The sequence below is a fragment of the Struthio camelus genome, chromosome 14, assembly GCF_040807025.1.
Source record: "Struthio camelus isolate bStrCam1 chromosome 14, bStrCam1.hap1, whole genome shotgun sequence".
Lineage (NCBI taxonomy): Eukaryota > Metazoa > Chordata > Aves > Struthioniformes > Struthionidae > Struthio > Struthio camelus.
Genome location: NC_090955.1, coordinates 6,172,661 through 6,189,423, shown reverse-complemented (window position 1 = coordinate 6,189,423; position 16,763 = coordinate 6,172,661). Strand labels below are relative to the sequence as shown.

Genomic DNA, 16,763 nt, shown 5'->3' with positions numbered 1-16,763 from the left:
ACTAGACGAGTTTTTTTTACTGTATATGGAAATGTATTAAAATGAATGTATAGCTCAAACACACTCATCATCCATTGTATTGTTTTGGAGAAGCGATTTCACCCATGAAGGGCAACCACATGTGAAGAGCGAGATTCCAAGTAAGTATTTGGTAAACATTTGAAAATGAGAGACAAACAGTGCTGTGCAATCGCACCATCTTACTTCAAATACCCACTCGAAAAAAATTCCTGCTGCAGCAAGCCAAGGCTGGCTCCCTAAACCAGGAGGAATCGTAACACTGGTAAACTTGCAGAAATATTTTTACAATTTTATTAGAGGTTTTAATTCAGTGCTTTATCTACCTCTGTTAGTCTGCAAAATAGCTTTAAATATTCAAGTGGTAATTAATGAATCTTTTATGTTGCAAATCAAACATTTTCATCTGTGCTGTGGTACAGTGGCAGCGAGAAGGAGGGATTTAAAGTGTAATTGTTTCTACTGTTCCCCTTGCAGTGCTGAACGCCTTTTTACCCTTTATTATATCATTGGCTTTTGCTTCAGTTCATCAGCGCTTTGCCACATCTTATCATTCGATATTTGCTGTCTATTTTTTTTTTTTTCAGTTCAAGATTTCTTACTGTGCCTTTGCCAGAGACATTCCTAAGTAGATGGAAACTCTCTGAATGTGGAATTTTCGCATGAGTGCAAAATAATAAAAAGCATGTGTGTATTAAAAAGGGATCAACTTAATGGGAAATGAGCATTGGGTTACATTAATATTCTATTACAGTAAAAATCATATTTAATAAATTTTCTCCAGATTTTTTCAGGATCTTACTGTATTTTTCTAAGTCGTATGCCAATCCAAAGAAACAGCGTATATGATACATTTGATTTATGTTAAGTAAATAACCTGCACAGCCCATTTTTGGGTTTAAAAAAAAAAATATTAAGTGTAGAAACACACACCAGACTAAAATGTGTGCTTACTTTCCATATGCTCAGAGAAATAGTGTTGGTCTTGTGCAGCAGAAAGCCTTTATAAACAGTGTTCTATTTTATTGATGCTATATGTGGAATTTTATGTTATGTGGCAAGAGCACGAGAATGAAAACATTGTAATTTAGCCTGAGCCATAAAATTATACTAGTACTAAAGTAATTACTTCACATATTAAAATACAGTTTCCTTCACTTTCTTTTGTCATCACGTAAAATTAGGGGTTGGGGGCTGCAGCGCAAAGTGGCCTGGGCTTTTCTCGCCCGCCGCTGCGCTCACAAAGGATTGACACATCCTTGGTTGTACACTATAGCACCTGACCCTTGTTGTTCGCTGACCCTAATTAATATTATACTTGGTGACATTTATGTATCAGAGCAATAAGCTAAACAGGAAACAATTTATGTCACCTAAAGCTTTTTAACAAATCGATGCAACTATTTGTAATTGCTTGTTTCACAAGATTAAAAGTACTCAGGCTTGATCTTCGCCCACGGTTTTGTGGCCAACATGACCTGTGCTTCCGTTGTAAAATAGGAGTGTTGGTGATCAGCACCTATTTCCATCAAGTAATCCATATTGCTAATATTTCTGGAATTTTAATGTAGTTACAATTTATAGCCGATCAAATGTGGTTACCTAAATTGCTGTTGCTAGTAGACAGTTTAACTGTCTTTATTAATTACAGTATAATTTAATGTTTGAGTACAGGCACTTGTGTTGGTCATTTTTACAGCTAAAGCAGTTATGTGCCTTATGACGAACCATTTTAGCATTTTCAATGGAAATTTGCTAATATGATGAGTGATAAAAACGTCAAACTCTGGTAAATAATGGTTATTGCTCTGCCTGGGATTAATCCTTGAAAGGCCAGTTACCTTCAAATTAACATTACAACTTGCGCAAAAAAAAAAAAAATGTTTTTCAGGCTTCCGAGAGGCATAAAAAACGGCCACTGAGCTCTTCCAAACAAACAGAGCCGCCAAAGTCATCGTCTTTTCCTCCAGGTAGACAGAGAAATTGCCTGTTAAATAAATTTTTGTCAAATACCGCAAGGTGATACCGTTTATCACTTCTAGCTATTAAAATATTTTATCAAGCTAATAAAATGAGGCCAGGCTTCAGCACTGGAAGAAACAGAGAAAACCCCAACGGCCAAGCCAAGGAGGGCGCCGCGGGCCGGGTGGGCTGATGCGGCACCGCAGCGGTTCCCACGGTGCCGCTGGGACGCGGGTCCACCACGATGGACACAGCGGCATTGGGATGGCGGGACCTCCTGGGAGGGGAGCCAGCCGCCACAGCAACAACGATGAAAGATGGCCTTGATTAACACACCGTTAAACGAACGTCTGACATCGTCGTCGAATTTTGCGCCTGATTCATAGGTCAAGAAGGGCCAATTAGACTTTGGTGTGAGGAAGGGTGTGTGTTTGTGGCGGTGTGCGAGAGTCACCAAGACTTGCTGGTTCCTTGAATTAGGTCAACAATGTGGAATTTGTCGTACTTTGTGAGTTAAATGTCACCATGCAGATCAGCTGCAGGGACCAGCTGTGTAGGCATGGAGCCAATTGCCTGCAGTTTCTTCATTGGCCTTGCATTTCTTTTTCAGGACTAGTTCATCTTTGTTGCTCTGCTTTTCTTTTTGGCCCAGGAGAAGCCCAGAAATTGCTCCCCGCGCTTTGCTTTTACTTCAGAAACTGCCGTGACACGCGTTGCCTCACCATTGACTACGTAAGTGCTTTTCAGCTGCGGTGGCAAACACTGTTTTTGATTGGAAAAGCTATTTCCTAGTTGGCTGGGGCTGGTGGCAGTAACATGAAACAGGAAGGCATTTTGGGATGTTCCACAATATGGCTGCCAGGGATAAGAAATGGGTTTGTTAGTGCAAAGATGATATAAAATATTGCATTTCACAGCCAGCTGCCCTAGCAAAGAGCCACAATCCACTGCTAATGCACTATTAAATCAGGCAGGAGAAAGGCCCTGGTCCTCCTCAAGTCTTTAACGCCCCATCCCGTGCAAGCTAAATTTTGCACGTGTCCCCAGCAGCTCTCCTTAACTGAGGAGAAATAGAAATTCAGCAGATCACAGACACCCTGCACATCCGACAGACACAGCAGTGCGGAGATGCCCAGACAGGCAAGATAAATTGGTTACTTGTGATGACCAGATAGCCTGCTACCTGTCTCGCGCTCGTCCCAAGCAGTAAGGCCGCCCATGGCCGGGTGTGAGCCGGTGGAGAGCCAACGTGACCAATACGGGGACAAGCTGTCCTGAAATAGAGAAGCCGTGAGCCTTGTAGCACTCAGTAGGTGTCACCTGCCAGTATCTGCATTAGGATTCTCCAGCAGTGACGTAAGAAAATTTCAAATTTAATTTATATAGGGGGACCTCTCCAGTTTACTAAAATTTCGCTAGTGATAAAAGTGCAATACATGACTGAAAACAAATTTTACTCTCTATATTCTATTAAAATTTACCAATCGATACCATTCAGAGACACGTTACGGATGTGCAAAAATTTGCTACCCCTTTCAAAAAAAAAGTAGTTATGTGGTATAATTTTGTGATAGAATATTTTTATAAAATCATTTGTACTAATTTAAGCATTTATCATTATATGCAAAAAGATTTCTTGATGAGAATATTATAGACAGTGCATGTTTTTGACATTAGCATTTTATTTGGATGACTAATCTTGCAGATGTGAAATTTTAATGAATTATTCATGAACACCGCTCCTCTGAAATTTTAGTTTGCTGCTAATGCTAGTTATTAAACATTTTATTTTTCTTTATAAAACTTGATGAAGAAAATAAACGTGTGCTTACTCAAAAAGAAAAGAAGGTGGGTTTCTCCCCTTTAAAGTTTGCCTAAGGTGACAGCGTAACTGGGAACGTTATTACGCAGGATCTCGCGGACTAAGCGGTCGATCCTGCAGCCCCCTTTCTTGCGTAAGTACAGTATGATCCAAACCCTTCCTGCCAAAGCCGCTAGTAGAGCTCCTGTGCGGGCACCGCGGGGGGAAGGATTTGCAAGCTTCGGGCCCCCCAAACCCTTCTTTGATGCTTTCACCTTTGGAGACCGATGAGAAAACAAACAGCCTCGACTCCCAGCAAACCTAGTGGCCGAGCACCGATTGACTTTCTCAGAAAAGCGGACGAATTCTCTCAACGACAGCTTCTTCACCAACTGCAGCGCCCCGGCTTGACCGGCGGCCGTGTCCAGCCTGGCTGGGAAGCGCAGCGAGATACCTCACCGTTCGGTGCAGTTGGGCAGACCCAACGCCACGAGCGTGTCTGCCGGGGCGCGGGCGAGACGCCACCAGCTGCCCAGGACCAAGGCGGGGGACTGGGGCCCCGTGGGTGCGAGGCAAGGGTCGTTAGGGGAAAAAAACAAGCAAAAACGTAGGACATGGCAACTTGCATTACCAGTGTGAACAACCAGCATTTTTATTGCATTTGAGAATGCTATAATGTCAGTAATTAGTACTGACTACACAACATTTTTTATTGTCTGTATCAACAGACATGGAATGATGGAATTACAGTTGATGTAAGGAATGAGTTTCTTTTATGCCTTATCAAAAAAAAAAAAAAAATCTTGTTACTGGCAGCACATACACACGAAGCACCATGCTAACAGTCTGGACTGTACCATTTTCATCAAGGCTTATGGGTAGAAGATACTTTGTTACCTATTCTGGGCCCATTGAAATGCAGTCATTACTGCAAATTCACCTCGCAAGACTACAATGCTCAATGACTTCTGCAACATCTGAAAACTCGGTCTGAGTTCATAAACCAAAGGTACCAAAGGATTTCCAGAAAAGAGTTTAAACACATTTGTCATGCGATAATGAACGGTGAGATTGCTGGCAACCTGAAAACTACAACAGTTCAAAATTCTTTTAAAAAACTTTTTTTTTTATATATATATATATTTATGTATGTATATATATAAAATATCTAATGATCTGCAACATTTGTAGACTCCGAATCCCCGCCCCGCTCTCTGCCCAAAGGCTGAGCTCCAGGAGAGGGCATCGCGGGAACTGCGGCTGAACTCTTGCGAGCGAGAATCAAAAAAGGTAATATTTTGTGGTCACTTATTCTACATAAGCCTTGATTTTTCATTTCACCTCTAGTTGAATGCAGAAACCTAACAGGTTTTACATTTACAAACTTTTTTTTTTTTTGTGGACAAGGAAGGCTTCGACTCTCATTCCTGACAGCGATTTACCTGATACATGGTACTACTTTCATAATGTACGCTTTTCTTTGAGAAAAAAAACATGTAACAAATTGTCTTTACATCTTGGCACCTTGTAAAGTTTTTTTTTTTTTATACAAAAGTTCAATAGTTTGACACTCCCCATTATTAATCACTACTTCACTGATAAACTTTGAAAGTGTGACCCTGGAATTCGTCATGCAAAATATTTACTGCAGCAGGAGAAAAACATTTTTTTTTAAACGACTTTTTTTTTTTTTTTCCTTTCAAATATATGAACTTTGTTTAAGACAGCCAGAAAAGGCAGTGGTAAGATAACAGAAGGGGTGGGAAAGTATCAAAAAAACAGCTTAAACACAAAAACTGTACAAAAATGCTTCGATCAATGATAACAGGAGAAAAAAAAATCTGTCAACTATGTTACAATTTAAAAGCTGAAAAAAAAGTCAGGGATTTTCTCCCACATGTCAGCAAATGTCATCCAATATTCTTAAAGCAAGGATAACTAAATAAAATACATGTGCAGCGTATTCTGCAATTCCATTACATACAGTAGTTTTTTTTTTTTCAAAGCTATTTTTTTAGTATAGTTAATATAAAGCAGTTGCACAAAAAGCAAAAGGTGTTTTGACAAACAGGTCTGCATTTATTCCTTTTGAGGAATGATATCTAAAAAAAGGACCTTTCCACCTTTTCCGCCCTCCCCACCCTCCCCCCAGAAGACAAAGGCTCACACAGACACAGTGGGATATATATGTACAACATAATAAACCCCTCCCTAAAGAAGCAACTGTATATCCAAAGGGATACAGAATCAGAATTGTAAAAATCATAGTGAAGTTTGCTTGATGTAAAGCCTGAGATTTTCAGTTGGTTCTTCTGCAAGGCTGCGACACCTGCCAGATATGTTAAAATCTAATTTTTTATTTCTTTTTCTCTTTTTTTATTTTTTTTATTTTTGCTACAGTCTTTAGACTAAGCATGCAAGACATACAACTAAGTGCAACTGAGTGAAATGTATTCTTTATTTACTCATTCCCTAACAGTTTGGACTGAGGTATGCGTACTAACAGTTTCTCATGCTGTTATCTTTACTCATGTCTAGCTACACATGCTGAGAATGAACTAATCTACCAGATTTTTATCCCCTTCTGAATACCGAACTAACCAGCAAACCACTCAGTTTAGAAGCACAGGGCTCAATTCTCATGATCCCCATCTGGCTACCGCCGGCACGTCACGAAGCTGCCTGGATATAATTTAAAAAAAAAAAAAAAATGTTTCAAATGACCACAGACTGCCCTTTTTTTTTCTTTTCTTTTTCTTCTTTTTTTTTGTTTTTGAAACAGAAAGCAGAGTTGAGTTTTATAAAAGTAACTGCCAATAAAATTTCTTGTACCAAAGCTTATGAGTGGACAGGAGTGTTATTTCCTTATGAAAAATGCTGACCCAAAACTAAACGAAACCGAGCAAACGTGCCAAGATCAACCAAAATTGAAGCAGTCATCCTAGCACAATCCTGAAACAGAAGTGGCACACACTCTGTAAAACCAAAGACCAAAAAAATTTTTCTTTTAATTCTAGAAATACTATTATGTGGTCCAGTTAAATTGTGGGAGCTTTTCTGTTCTCTTCTGTGTTTTATTAAACTGCCTCCTTATTCTGATGCTCTTAATTTTCTGCAGAATAACTGTGCCTTTGCTTTCGCAAGCTCCCCTCTCACAGCTCCGCTAGTAACACTGCTTCCTAGTTTTAGCCTCAAAAGCTCTCCTCGATTCCTCTTTACAGACTTCTGTTTTGGTCACTGTAAAGAATTACAAATAAAAAGTAACAACTTTGGTTCAGACATCGACTTGGCCTTCTAAATTCACTAGAATAAAGGAGCAGTTTCCCTCTCAGGTTAGCAATAGCCCACATCTTGTCACTTCCCTCTAAATTCTTCAACCTCCTTTGATCAACAATAAGAGGATATTTGGCTTCATAAGATAAAGCATATAACAGAGAACATAATTTACCTTTGTGTAATATCTTTGGTAATTTTAGGAAAAAAGGTACAAAGAAGAATATAAATTAAGCTCTGAAAGGCTTTTGGAAATAATAAAAAACCTACAGTCCTACATAAATAAATGAGTGACGGAAAAGTGGTCGCAGAATGAAAACGTTTCGGTGTTTGGTGACTAAGGTTTACTGACCTATAACGACAAATTTTCTAGGTAAGGTTTGCTTTGAAGAGCATTGCCAGTTTTGCCTAACAAGCCCCAGTGCGAATTCTCTCCTGTATTTTCCTGTTTTCTACCGCGAGGTTTCGATACTGGCTGGTGTAACGTTGCATAACCATCTTCACTGCAGTACAGAATTTGCACAGCTGAAATTAACACTTTAGCGTTAGCGGGGCGCTGTCCTTATCAACTCCTATAACAAGTTCAAGCTGAAATCTAATTTGTATTCAAACAGATTAATGCCACCAAGCAATCCTGAACTGATGTGTAACCGCGAAACATCACCACGTACAGTAACAATTTAAGGAAGTCATCTTTCCATCTTTCCAACCACTATTTGCAAACGCAAATGCAAAAAAAAAAAAAAAAAAAAAGAATTGTAATAATAAATGTATAGGTGCCCATCTCGGTAATCTTAGATATTCCAGAAAGATTCGTTGACCCATTAAAACTCGTGTTAAACAACCGAGAACCTGCCACTGTACTACTCATCCTCTAATAAAGTGAATTCTGTTGGTGCTGCATATGTTTCTTTGTGCTGTTCAATTTTGTGGCATTTGCTAATATTCACCATTGCTGCCAAAAAAAAAAAAAAAAAAAGCCAAACCCCAAAAAAAAAGAAAATACTGCTTTGTGGAATGAATCTGTGTTGCTTCCTACAGTGTTTCTATGTTCATCTGTCATTCATTCTCATTCTTGCAGTACTTCATTCCTCTCTCTCTCTCTCCGTTGGACAACCCTTCCACATGTATAGTGCAGCATTTGGGACCTTTTCAAAAAACAACAACACAAAAGAGACACCGAAATGGAATGTTTTCCATAGCTAAAGAAAACATGGTGGCATCTGAAGGAAACTGGAATGAATGACAGAAAAAACTACAAACAATTCAATGACATTCAGCTTCGTATAATAAAAACACCTATTAACATTCATCACAAAGTACAGAAAACGTTTAAGCCTCCAAGAGGCCCTGGGCCCAGCTGAGGCCTGAGGTCAGAACTTAAAATGGTAGAGGAGAAGTGGGGCGGGGGAATAAAAGCAATACATTAAAAAGTTTGGGATAATTTTTCTTTTAACCCCTCCCCAATATACACACTCACACGCACGCACGCACGCACGCACACATATCCACACATGTGCACACACAGGCCTTCCCCATCCCAAATGGAAGCAAAAAAAAAAAAAAAACCCCAAAACAAAAAAAATGGAGTAAAGGCAGTGATAATCAACATGCAGTACTGTGCAAATATGTTGTCCATTGGAATCCTTAAAATCTGGGCAAAGACTTGATCTGCAGTTCAGGTGTACATGCTCAGTTTGATGTCCTCAAGTGTCCAAAATTGGCAGGACCTGCAGTCCAAAGTTGGCTGCTAAATGTAAGTGAATCAGTTTAGCAAATTTACAACACTGATGTTGACTGTAAGAGAGGAAAATCCCAAGTACCAAACAAGTCCATCCAATGCACAGAGTACAAATTCCTTTTTTCAACAAAAAGTAGAAAAATCAAAAATACTCCCAAATGGGATACTTGATGGCACTAAGAGTTAACATATTTCATAGTTGTCAAAGTGGACTGAGAATCCTCCAGACTGTACAATAATGGAGAGATTTCACAGCTAAATTTGACGTGTTCTTCCAATCTTCATTCTCAGGATGATGATGTCAGACATACTCATTCTATGTCCTCATTTACAGGTTCGTCTTCGTAATCTCTGTCGTGATCAAAATCTGGACTGTGGTTGGCTGTTGTCACTAAGGATAGCGGCCCTTCGTTTTCGTCGGGGTCTAACGGTTCTTCTTTGACATGCACAGGGTGCCTGCAAACACGAAAACACAGTCAATCAGCAAGTTCCTCGTTAAAAGTGGTTTGGGCAGTTGAGACGGTTTGGGGAGAACCGTAGCACTGGACGCTCACACCCGGCGCCGTGGGTCTGCAGGGGAGCAGACCCTCAACTTTAGCGCTTGCCACCAAAGAAGCCCGCGAACCGCTCTACCACCGCTCAACTTCCCCAGGAAAACGTTCGGGGAGGGTGGTTGCACTGGGTCTCCTTCTCGGGATTTGGAGAAAACGCTCTCCGCTGACATATTAAGTTGATTAATGCAATCTTCAGATAAATACGGGAAATAAGCAGCCGGAAAGCCAAGGAGCGGCTCGGCGCGCGGGTGGAGGCTGGGCTCGTCGCCGCGCGCTGTGTGTTCTCCGCCGCTCGTTAACATGCACAACCGGCAAGACAACTCTCCAGAGGACGACCCCAAGCGAGGGTCTATCATTAATCAACTTCAAGCAAACACAGCAAAGAGACACCATGATACATGCTTTAAACTCCAAATTAATGCATATTTTTACAAACTGTCAATAAGGGAAGAAAAGCCCTGCCAGGAAACACAAACAGAGAGGAAAAGGCTCGCTCAACACAACAATGTGATAAGAAAGCACAGTCCTAACGAGAATAATAACGCTGTCAGCTGTAAACAAGGCAGAACATGATCCCCAGCTCATGGTGGGCACAAGGATGTACTAAAGAGATGAGATCTGCCAAATTTCTCATTACGGAAGAGCACATGAATAACCCGCAGGGGAACGGGGCTTGGTCATTCAAAACGGGTATGATAACAATTGAAAAATGTTGTTCGTAAATCATATTTACAACAAATCCTATACAAATACAAATTACTCTTTTTTTTTTTTTTGATTCGGCAGCTTTTGAAATGTAAAATAGCCATGTGAGTCAATAGTGTCTTGTTGGTGGGACTTCATAGGAAAGTAGGATTTTATTGACATTACCGAGTATTAATAATGCGACACAGCAATGGAGACCCTGTTTGCTTCCTAAATAATTGATGTTGTAGGCAATCCCTTAAAATAAAGTGTTAATGAGTTCAAGTCCCACTCTGTCTCTCACTGAGTTGATGTCTACACCTCCTAGAGTCTTGGTTATTCTCCACGCGGTCTGGTTTAACCCTTTCACGCGGGCTACGCAAAAACCTAATCTGAAGGGCAAACATTCATCGCAAGAACTTCGTCTCTCCTCGCGCAGCTTTGCTTCAAAACCAACGATTTAAAATAGCGGCATGTCATGTTTTGTGCAGGTAGGAACGACAAGACTTTTTGCACTCCGTTGCACGGACAGACAGGAGGAATACATCCGCTAATAGGGAAAGGTACTCCGTACCCAGTGCACCAACCTTGCCTACTGCAGGCGATCGGCGTGGATCAGCCGCTCGCTTGTACAGCGTATATCCTATAAAGCTACGTCGTACCCCGTTTATTTATTTCAGTCGGAGACTGGATCAGTTTGGGAAGCATCTAAGCTGCTGACTACGCGCACTTCTCGTGTAAGCCGTGAATGCCTTTCAAACCCCGGCACGTCGCACCTTCTCGAGTTGGAAAGTGCTGGATCGATACCTGGGTATTAACTGCCCCTTCCAGCCAAGGACCAGCGGGGAGACGGGATGCCGTCACCGAGGAGGATCCATACACCTTTTGACATAGTTGTTGAAAAGGGGAAACAACAGGGAGGAGAAGAGTCCAAAAGCAGAGGTTAAGAATTGGCTAACCGCTGAAGCACCTGAAAAGTCGCGCCGAAGCCAATGAGCTAATCGCACTCTCCAAGGTACGCGTGTGCGAACTGACTTTGTGGCTTGCGGCCTGAGCGAACACAAAAAGATGCTGATTATATTCGCAACCTGAAAAACTTACATTATGAATAGGCTGTGGGGCCCTCACTTGGGGGAAAACGTGAAACGAAAAACAGAAGAAAAAAGGGGAAAGGGTGGTTAGGCCTAAAAGACCGAAAAAGCACGCGCTACTCTCTTCACGGCGGTCATCTTTTTTACCGCTGCCTTCATTTAAAAGACTGGCTTGTCGGCTTTCTGCTGTTGATGTTGTTGCCCGGCTCGTTTTGCTCTTTGAATTGTTGCTTTTGAAAATGCAGATGGAAAGTTTTCGCAGGCCCCAAGAAGAACGCGCTGCTCAGGGAGCATCGGCAGGCAGGGGGGCGCTTCCTCCAAGGCAGCTCTGGGACCCTTCCCCGATATCCCCTCGCTGCCCAGCGCTCACCGGGCAGGCAGGGGCGAGCGGGGCGTCCCCGCCGCCCTCATCCCGACCCGGGACGCTGCGAAAGCGCCCGCGCCTCCCCGAAGCAACCTCCGACCGCCGGACGGCTCTGCGAGGAGATCGCCGCCGGGGCAGATCCAGACCCGCCTGCCGCCTTTGGGTGCTGCAGCGCGGGGCTCGCGTCACCCAAACGCGGTGGGTCACCCCTGGGGATGCAACCCCCAAGGGGGGAGAATGAAAGAAAATAAATAAATAAATAAATAAAAGCCCCAACTCCCCCCCTTGCAGACTCTGCCGTTGCAAGCGAGGAGGGAACCGGACCGGATCGGCGCTCGCGCCCGCGCTGCGCAACGGCTGCCAACAGGGAGACGTTCGCCTCTCTCCAGCAACTCCGCATCCCTATTTACCGCCCTCCAAAAATCCTGAAATCTGGGGAAAGAAAAGCTAGTCGCTACTAGAAGGTAACGACCAGGGTAGGCAAAAAAAAACCCCAAAAAACAAACAAAAACAAAAACAAAGTAGCTCCCATTTCTTTTTTATAATAGCAGGATTTCAGCACGTTCCTTTCCAGCGGACGCCTACGACTCCAGAAGGGGTTAACAATAAATAACCTTGCTGAGCACAGATTCCCCTTCTTTTCACATCTGAGTAATTCCTTTGTTTGTCCACTCTGGGAACAGAGGAGTTTTTAATAAAGCTGACTGTTGTTTAAGGCCACTGTGTTCTGGCGGTGCACACAGCATGGAGCGGTTTGCTTTGTGGCTACCTTCGGAGCATATCAGGATGAAAGTGTTATGTCCCCAAGCTGTAATTATGCGACTACTTTCTAGTGTTTCAAAAGGAGAGAGAGAGAGAGAGAGAGAGAGAGAGAGAGGGAGGGAGGGAGGGAGGGGGGAAAAAAAAACCCCTAGCTGCGGTTCAATGTGTCATAAAAAGGAAACGAATGAGCGGTAATAAGACTTCAGCTAAAGTGTTAGACTTCTTAGCTGTCATGTTAACAAGGTCCTCTAAACCTTACAATAAAGTTTAAAGCTTGATTTATTCTAATATACTGAAATTGTTTAAAAAATAATTTGCATTCTGACAAGGAAATCTGTTCCGAGGAAGAGCAAAATCAAGAAGGTCATTAGCGAAGCACGCGTGCTGAAAGCAAGGCGTCTGGGAAGCTGGGGCTGGCTCTTTAGTCGTATTTAGTAAACAGGGTAAATCGTGTGACGCCCTCGGAGCCCTTCAGACTACGCAGCAAGGCCGCGCGAGCGGGGAAGCTCAGGAGCGGGTACTGCAACCTCACCCAGCCACACCTTACCGAAGCAAAAAGAGACGTTCGGCAGAGAACACACATGCTACCAACTCTGAGAAAATGAAACAATCATTTCCATATTACAACAGAAAATTGGATTTTCTGGTGGGTAATGAGAATGAGGCTTCCCTTCCCCCTGCCCTTCTCCCGCCCCGGTGTTTGCTCTGGGCCCCTCACCTTGGTATCAGTGTGCGAAGAGATGATTATTAAGTGCAACACAGGCCACCGCCATGCACAGTTCTGCAAAACGTCCTAGCCTGTTTTAAGTTAGTTATTTTTCCCTCCTCACAGTCTCTTCAAAGACAACGAAACCTTAGGTGAAACGAGAAGTGCGTGAACTGCACCAGCTTTTGAACTTACAAAAATAATTACTTGGATCAACGCAACTTCATAAACGTTCATCCCCGTCTCTTAGGCCAGGAGAGACCCTTGGGAGCAGCCTTGTTTCTGGAGAAAGCCCACGTCCCTCCGCTCCGGCCCTCCGCGGTCACGGGCAGAGCATAACAAATTGTGACTAAAACTGCCTCAAGACGAATGCGCCCGTGATGGACTGGAAGCGTGTCATGTAACGCTGCTTTGGGAAGGATAATTAATACTGCACAAACAATCACTGGAAAAGCTAAACACGTTATTTGAGTGTTTTGAAGTAAATGGTGAAAGACAATGTTTAAATTAATTATTAATTAAAAATGAATGTTGCCATCTTTAAAGCTTATTTTTCAAAGCACATTGTGCACTGATTTAAAACGCTGAAATATCAAAGTATCCGGAGCTTCAGAGTCCTTCGTGCCCCCTCCCCTCTGACAACACATTATGCAGGTGGGAAACTTTTTTGCCGCTAAATGCTAATTAGTTTCACAACTAATTACTACAGTGGTATTAGGTTAATGTTTTTTTCTACTTTTGGATTGAGACTTACTTTTGTAAATCCCTTATCCAAATTACTTTGAAGGAAAAGACTACAAAGTAGTTCCTCTTTCCACGGCGTGAGGCGGGCTGCGGCCGGGCGGCCAACAATTTTACAGCCCGCTGTAATGACCGGCCGGCAGAAAGGCAGCGCGGCTCCCGCACGCCTGCACTCGCACAGGTAGCCGGCTGCCCCACGTAGTCTGTAAAACCTGAGACTTGCAAGACTTAGTAACTCCGGCTTCCTTTCCAGCCACCAATTATTTGGTGTTTTTTTTGTTTTTTTTTTTGGGGGGGGGGGGGATTTACAGCTTTGCAAGCTCACTCCGTCACCCCAAAAATACCGCACGCACCCACAAGGGCAGCGCACCCGTCCTGCCTTACCCTTCCCGGCGCGCGCTCGCTGCCCCGGTGCCGTCCGCGGCTCCACGCGGCGAGTTATATATGCGCTCATTACACCGCCGTCTGTTGCTATAATGCTCCTATTAATTTTCCTTTTGATATTTTAAGAGCAATCTATAAATCATGCAGACCTTCGCGCGTGCCATCATTAACGCTCGGCGACACCGCCGCGCCTCCAGTAATTTTTTTTTTCCCCCCTCTTTTTTTTTTTTTTTTTTAAAAAAAAAAACCCCGCCGAACGAAACAAGCCCGTTCCCCCAGCTCTGCCCCACCGGGCGCGACAGAAGCGGAAAGGGACAAAAAAAAAACGTTCTCGAAGAAACGCAGTTGGCCCAAGAGGTTGTGTAACCCTGCGGTCCGGGACTTAAAGCAGAGGGTTTGCAGGCGGGTGAACGATTTCACAGCTCCGCGTGCTCGTCGGGCTGGGTTGAGCCGACTGGTTTTACGCGCAAGTTGGTTAAAGGCCCGTTTGCGCTCTAACCAAGCGCGTCCCGAGGTGGAGACTGCCGCTTTTCGCTGCTCGCTCGAAGAACCTGAGGAACAAAGTGCGAAGGAAGGGACTCCAGAGCCGCGCGTCAGTACTTACATCGCTTGCATAGGGGAACGTCCTGGACTACTGTCACTCCCGTTACTGTTCGTATGCTCCATTGCACCGTTGAGCTCTTCCCTCATCGCGCTGGCTAAATTGCCCAGAGTGGGATTTCCCATGGAAGCAGTAGTGTATAGAGGTATACTGTTCTCAGCCATTGAAGCCTGCCAAGGACACAAACAAATCTGTGAGCAGCCAGGACTAACGTTTCTATACGTTGCACAACACAGTCGCTCATTCCAAAACATGCTCCAACATGCTCCGTTATTTGCCATTACTGTCTTTTTTTAATATTGTGCTTTCTGATAGGTAATACGCTGATTCCACCAAGGGAAATTCAACATAATTTACATCTGGATTGATGCATTCGTGGCTGTATTGGCTTGTGAGAGAGAACCGAGCTTTCCACTCCCTATTTGGAATTGCACCTCCTGGAAAAAATAAAATGTGTTCTTCCTATTTTCGGTTTGCAAAATTATGTTTGGGGCTTCGGGGTTTTATTTTTTTTTTTAATGTCTCTCTTTTTTTTTTTTTTTGGTGTTGGTTTTTTTTTTTAATGAAAGGTTAACGAGGGAAAAAAATCAGAGCTCGCTTCAGCTGAGAACCCCCTCCGGCCAGAGCGAACAGGCGCCAAGGAGGAGGGCAACGCTCGGGAGTTTTGTTTCCGTCGCGACGCAAGGGCAAAGCCACCCTGAGCACCGACCGCACCACCTGCAGGTGCACCGATACACCTGAAAACCGAACCTGCCCGTGTGAAAATTCTCACTGGAGAGGAAACCCAAAATCTAACGCATCCTGACAAACCCATCGCCCTTTTAGGCATTAACACCTCAGCTCTCGCACGCCTGATCGTCTTATTTAGGCTTTTGCCTTGCTTTAAGCAACTGCCGCGCGCAGGCACGCTGGGGTTAACTTTCTAACTGGCAGCCTTGGCAGAAAGAGGAGAAATGGTTAAATATTTCCCTTCTTATTCCCACCGGCCGGCTCCCGGCACGCAACTGCCGGCGCCCGGCCCCGACGCGTCCCGTGCGCTTCGAAGAGCCGCTCTAACCGGGAGGCGGGTAGAGCTGGGGCAGGAGGAGTTATCTGGGGGATTTTGGGGGTTTTTGGGTTTTTTTTTTTTTTTTTTTTGGCAAGCATCAGCCTGGCAGATAGTGCCGTCTGGGCAAAACGATGCTGGCGAAGGTCACCCCCCGAGGGTGACCAGCGATCGCGTCAGCCCCAGGACCGGGGGGCAAAGCTGGGACCTAGTCCAGGTCTGACCCCCGCCCCGGGACCGGCCGGCGGGGCCGGAGCGCGCTGGTGGCAGCCGGCGTCCCCGTACCTTCCACGCACAGAGCGGGGAGAGCGCCGCGTCTTCGCCCTGCCCGCGGGGGAAAACAGACGGAGGAGACGTCAGAGGGGTCTGCGATGGGTGGGGGGGGGGGGGGGGCACCGTCACCCCCTCCGGGAGAAAAACCACCCCTGGAGGCACCGGCGGCCCACGGACGGCTGCCGCGTTCGCAGGGACGTGCAAAAAACGGGTCTTTGCAAATGCCCACAAACGCCCCGGGGAGCGCGGCTGGTTAATTTGGCCAAAAACGGGCAATGACAGGCAAAACTGGGCTGGATCAGGCGGGGAAGCGCATTGCACAAGCGAGGTCAGCGTGCAAGCGCTATCTTGCGCACCATCAACGATCCCACCAACGGCCACACGCAACACCAGCGCGCTCCTCTATTTTTCCACCCAGACCCTAAACGCTACCCAGGGCAGGGGATCGGGGAACCTCCCGGCGTACTCTAAACCTAAAAGGCGGCTTGTCTCGGTGCAACGAGCAGAATTATTTCCTGCCCCCGTTTATTAGAGGAGACATATAAAGCAAAGCAAATCTGGCCCGGGTTCTCCTCTCAACCCGCTCAGTTGGTACCAACGCTGTTCGAGGGCACTTCCAGGGAAAGCGGGAAATGGAAACGGTTTGGAGGTTATCACAGAAGACGAGAATGGATGGAGATGACGACAACAACACGTGTTTCAGAAATAAAACACGGACAACTCCATACGATAAGCATATTAATTGAAATTAGTCACATAGCTA

The 16,763-nt window shown here is 44.4% G+C and overlaps 1 protein-coding gene across 47 annotated transcripts in view; it reads right to left on the bottom strand.

Annotated features, from left to right (window-relative positions):
- Nucleotides 1-4,408: 4,408 nt before the first annotated feature.
- The window catches only part of FOXP1 (forkhead box P1), a 388,378-nt gene continuing 376,023 nt past the window's right edge, over nucleotides 4,409-16,763 (bottom strand). For all 47 annotated transcript variants that reach the window (XM_068907706.1, XM_068907674.1, XM_068907708.1 and 44 more), the window contains 2 exons: nucleotides 14,686-14,852; nucleotides 4,409-9,251 (listed from right to left, as the gene is read on the bottom strand). In XM_068907706.1, coding sequence (XP_068763807.1) covers nucleotides 9,107-9,251; nucleotides 14,686-14,852 — 312 coding nt within the window. In that variant the 3' untranslated portion in view covers nucleotides 4,409-9,106. The remainder of the gene's footprint in view (nucleotides 9,252-14,685; nucleotides 14,853-16,763) is intronic.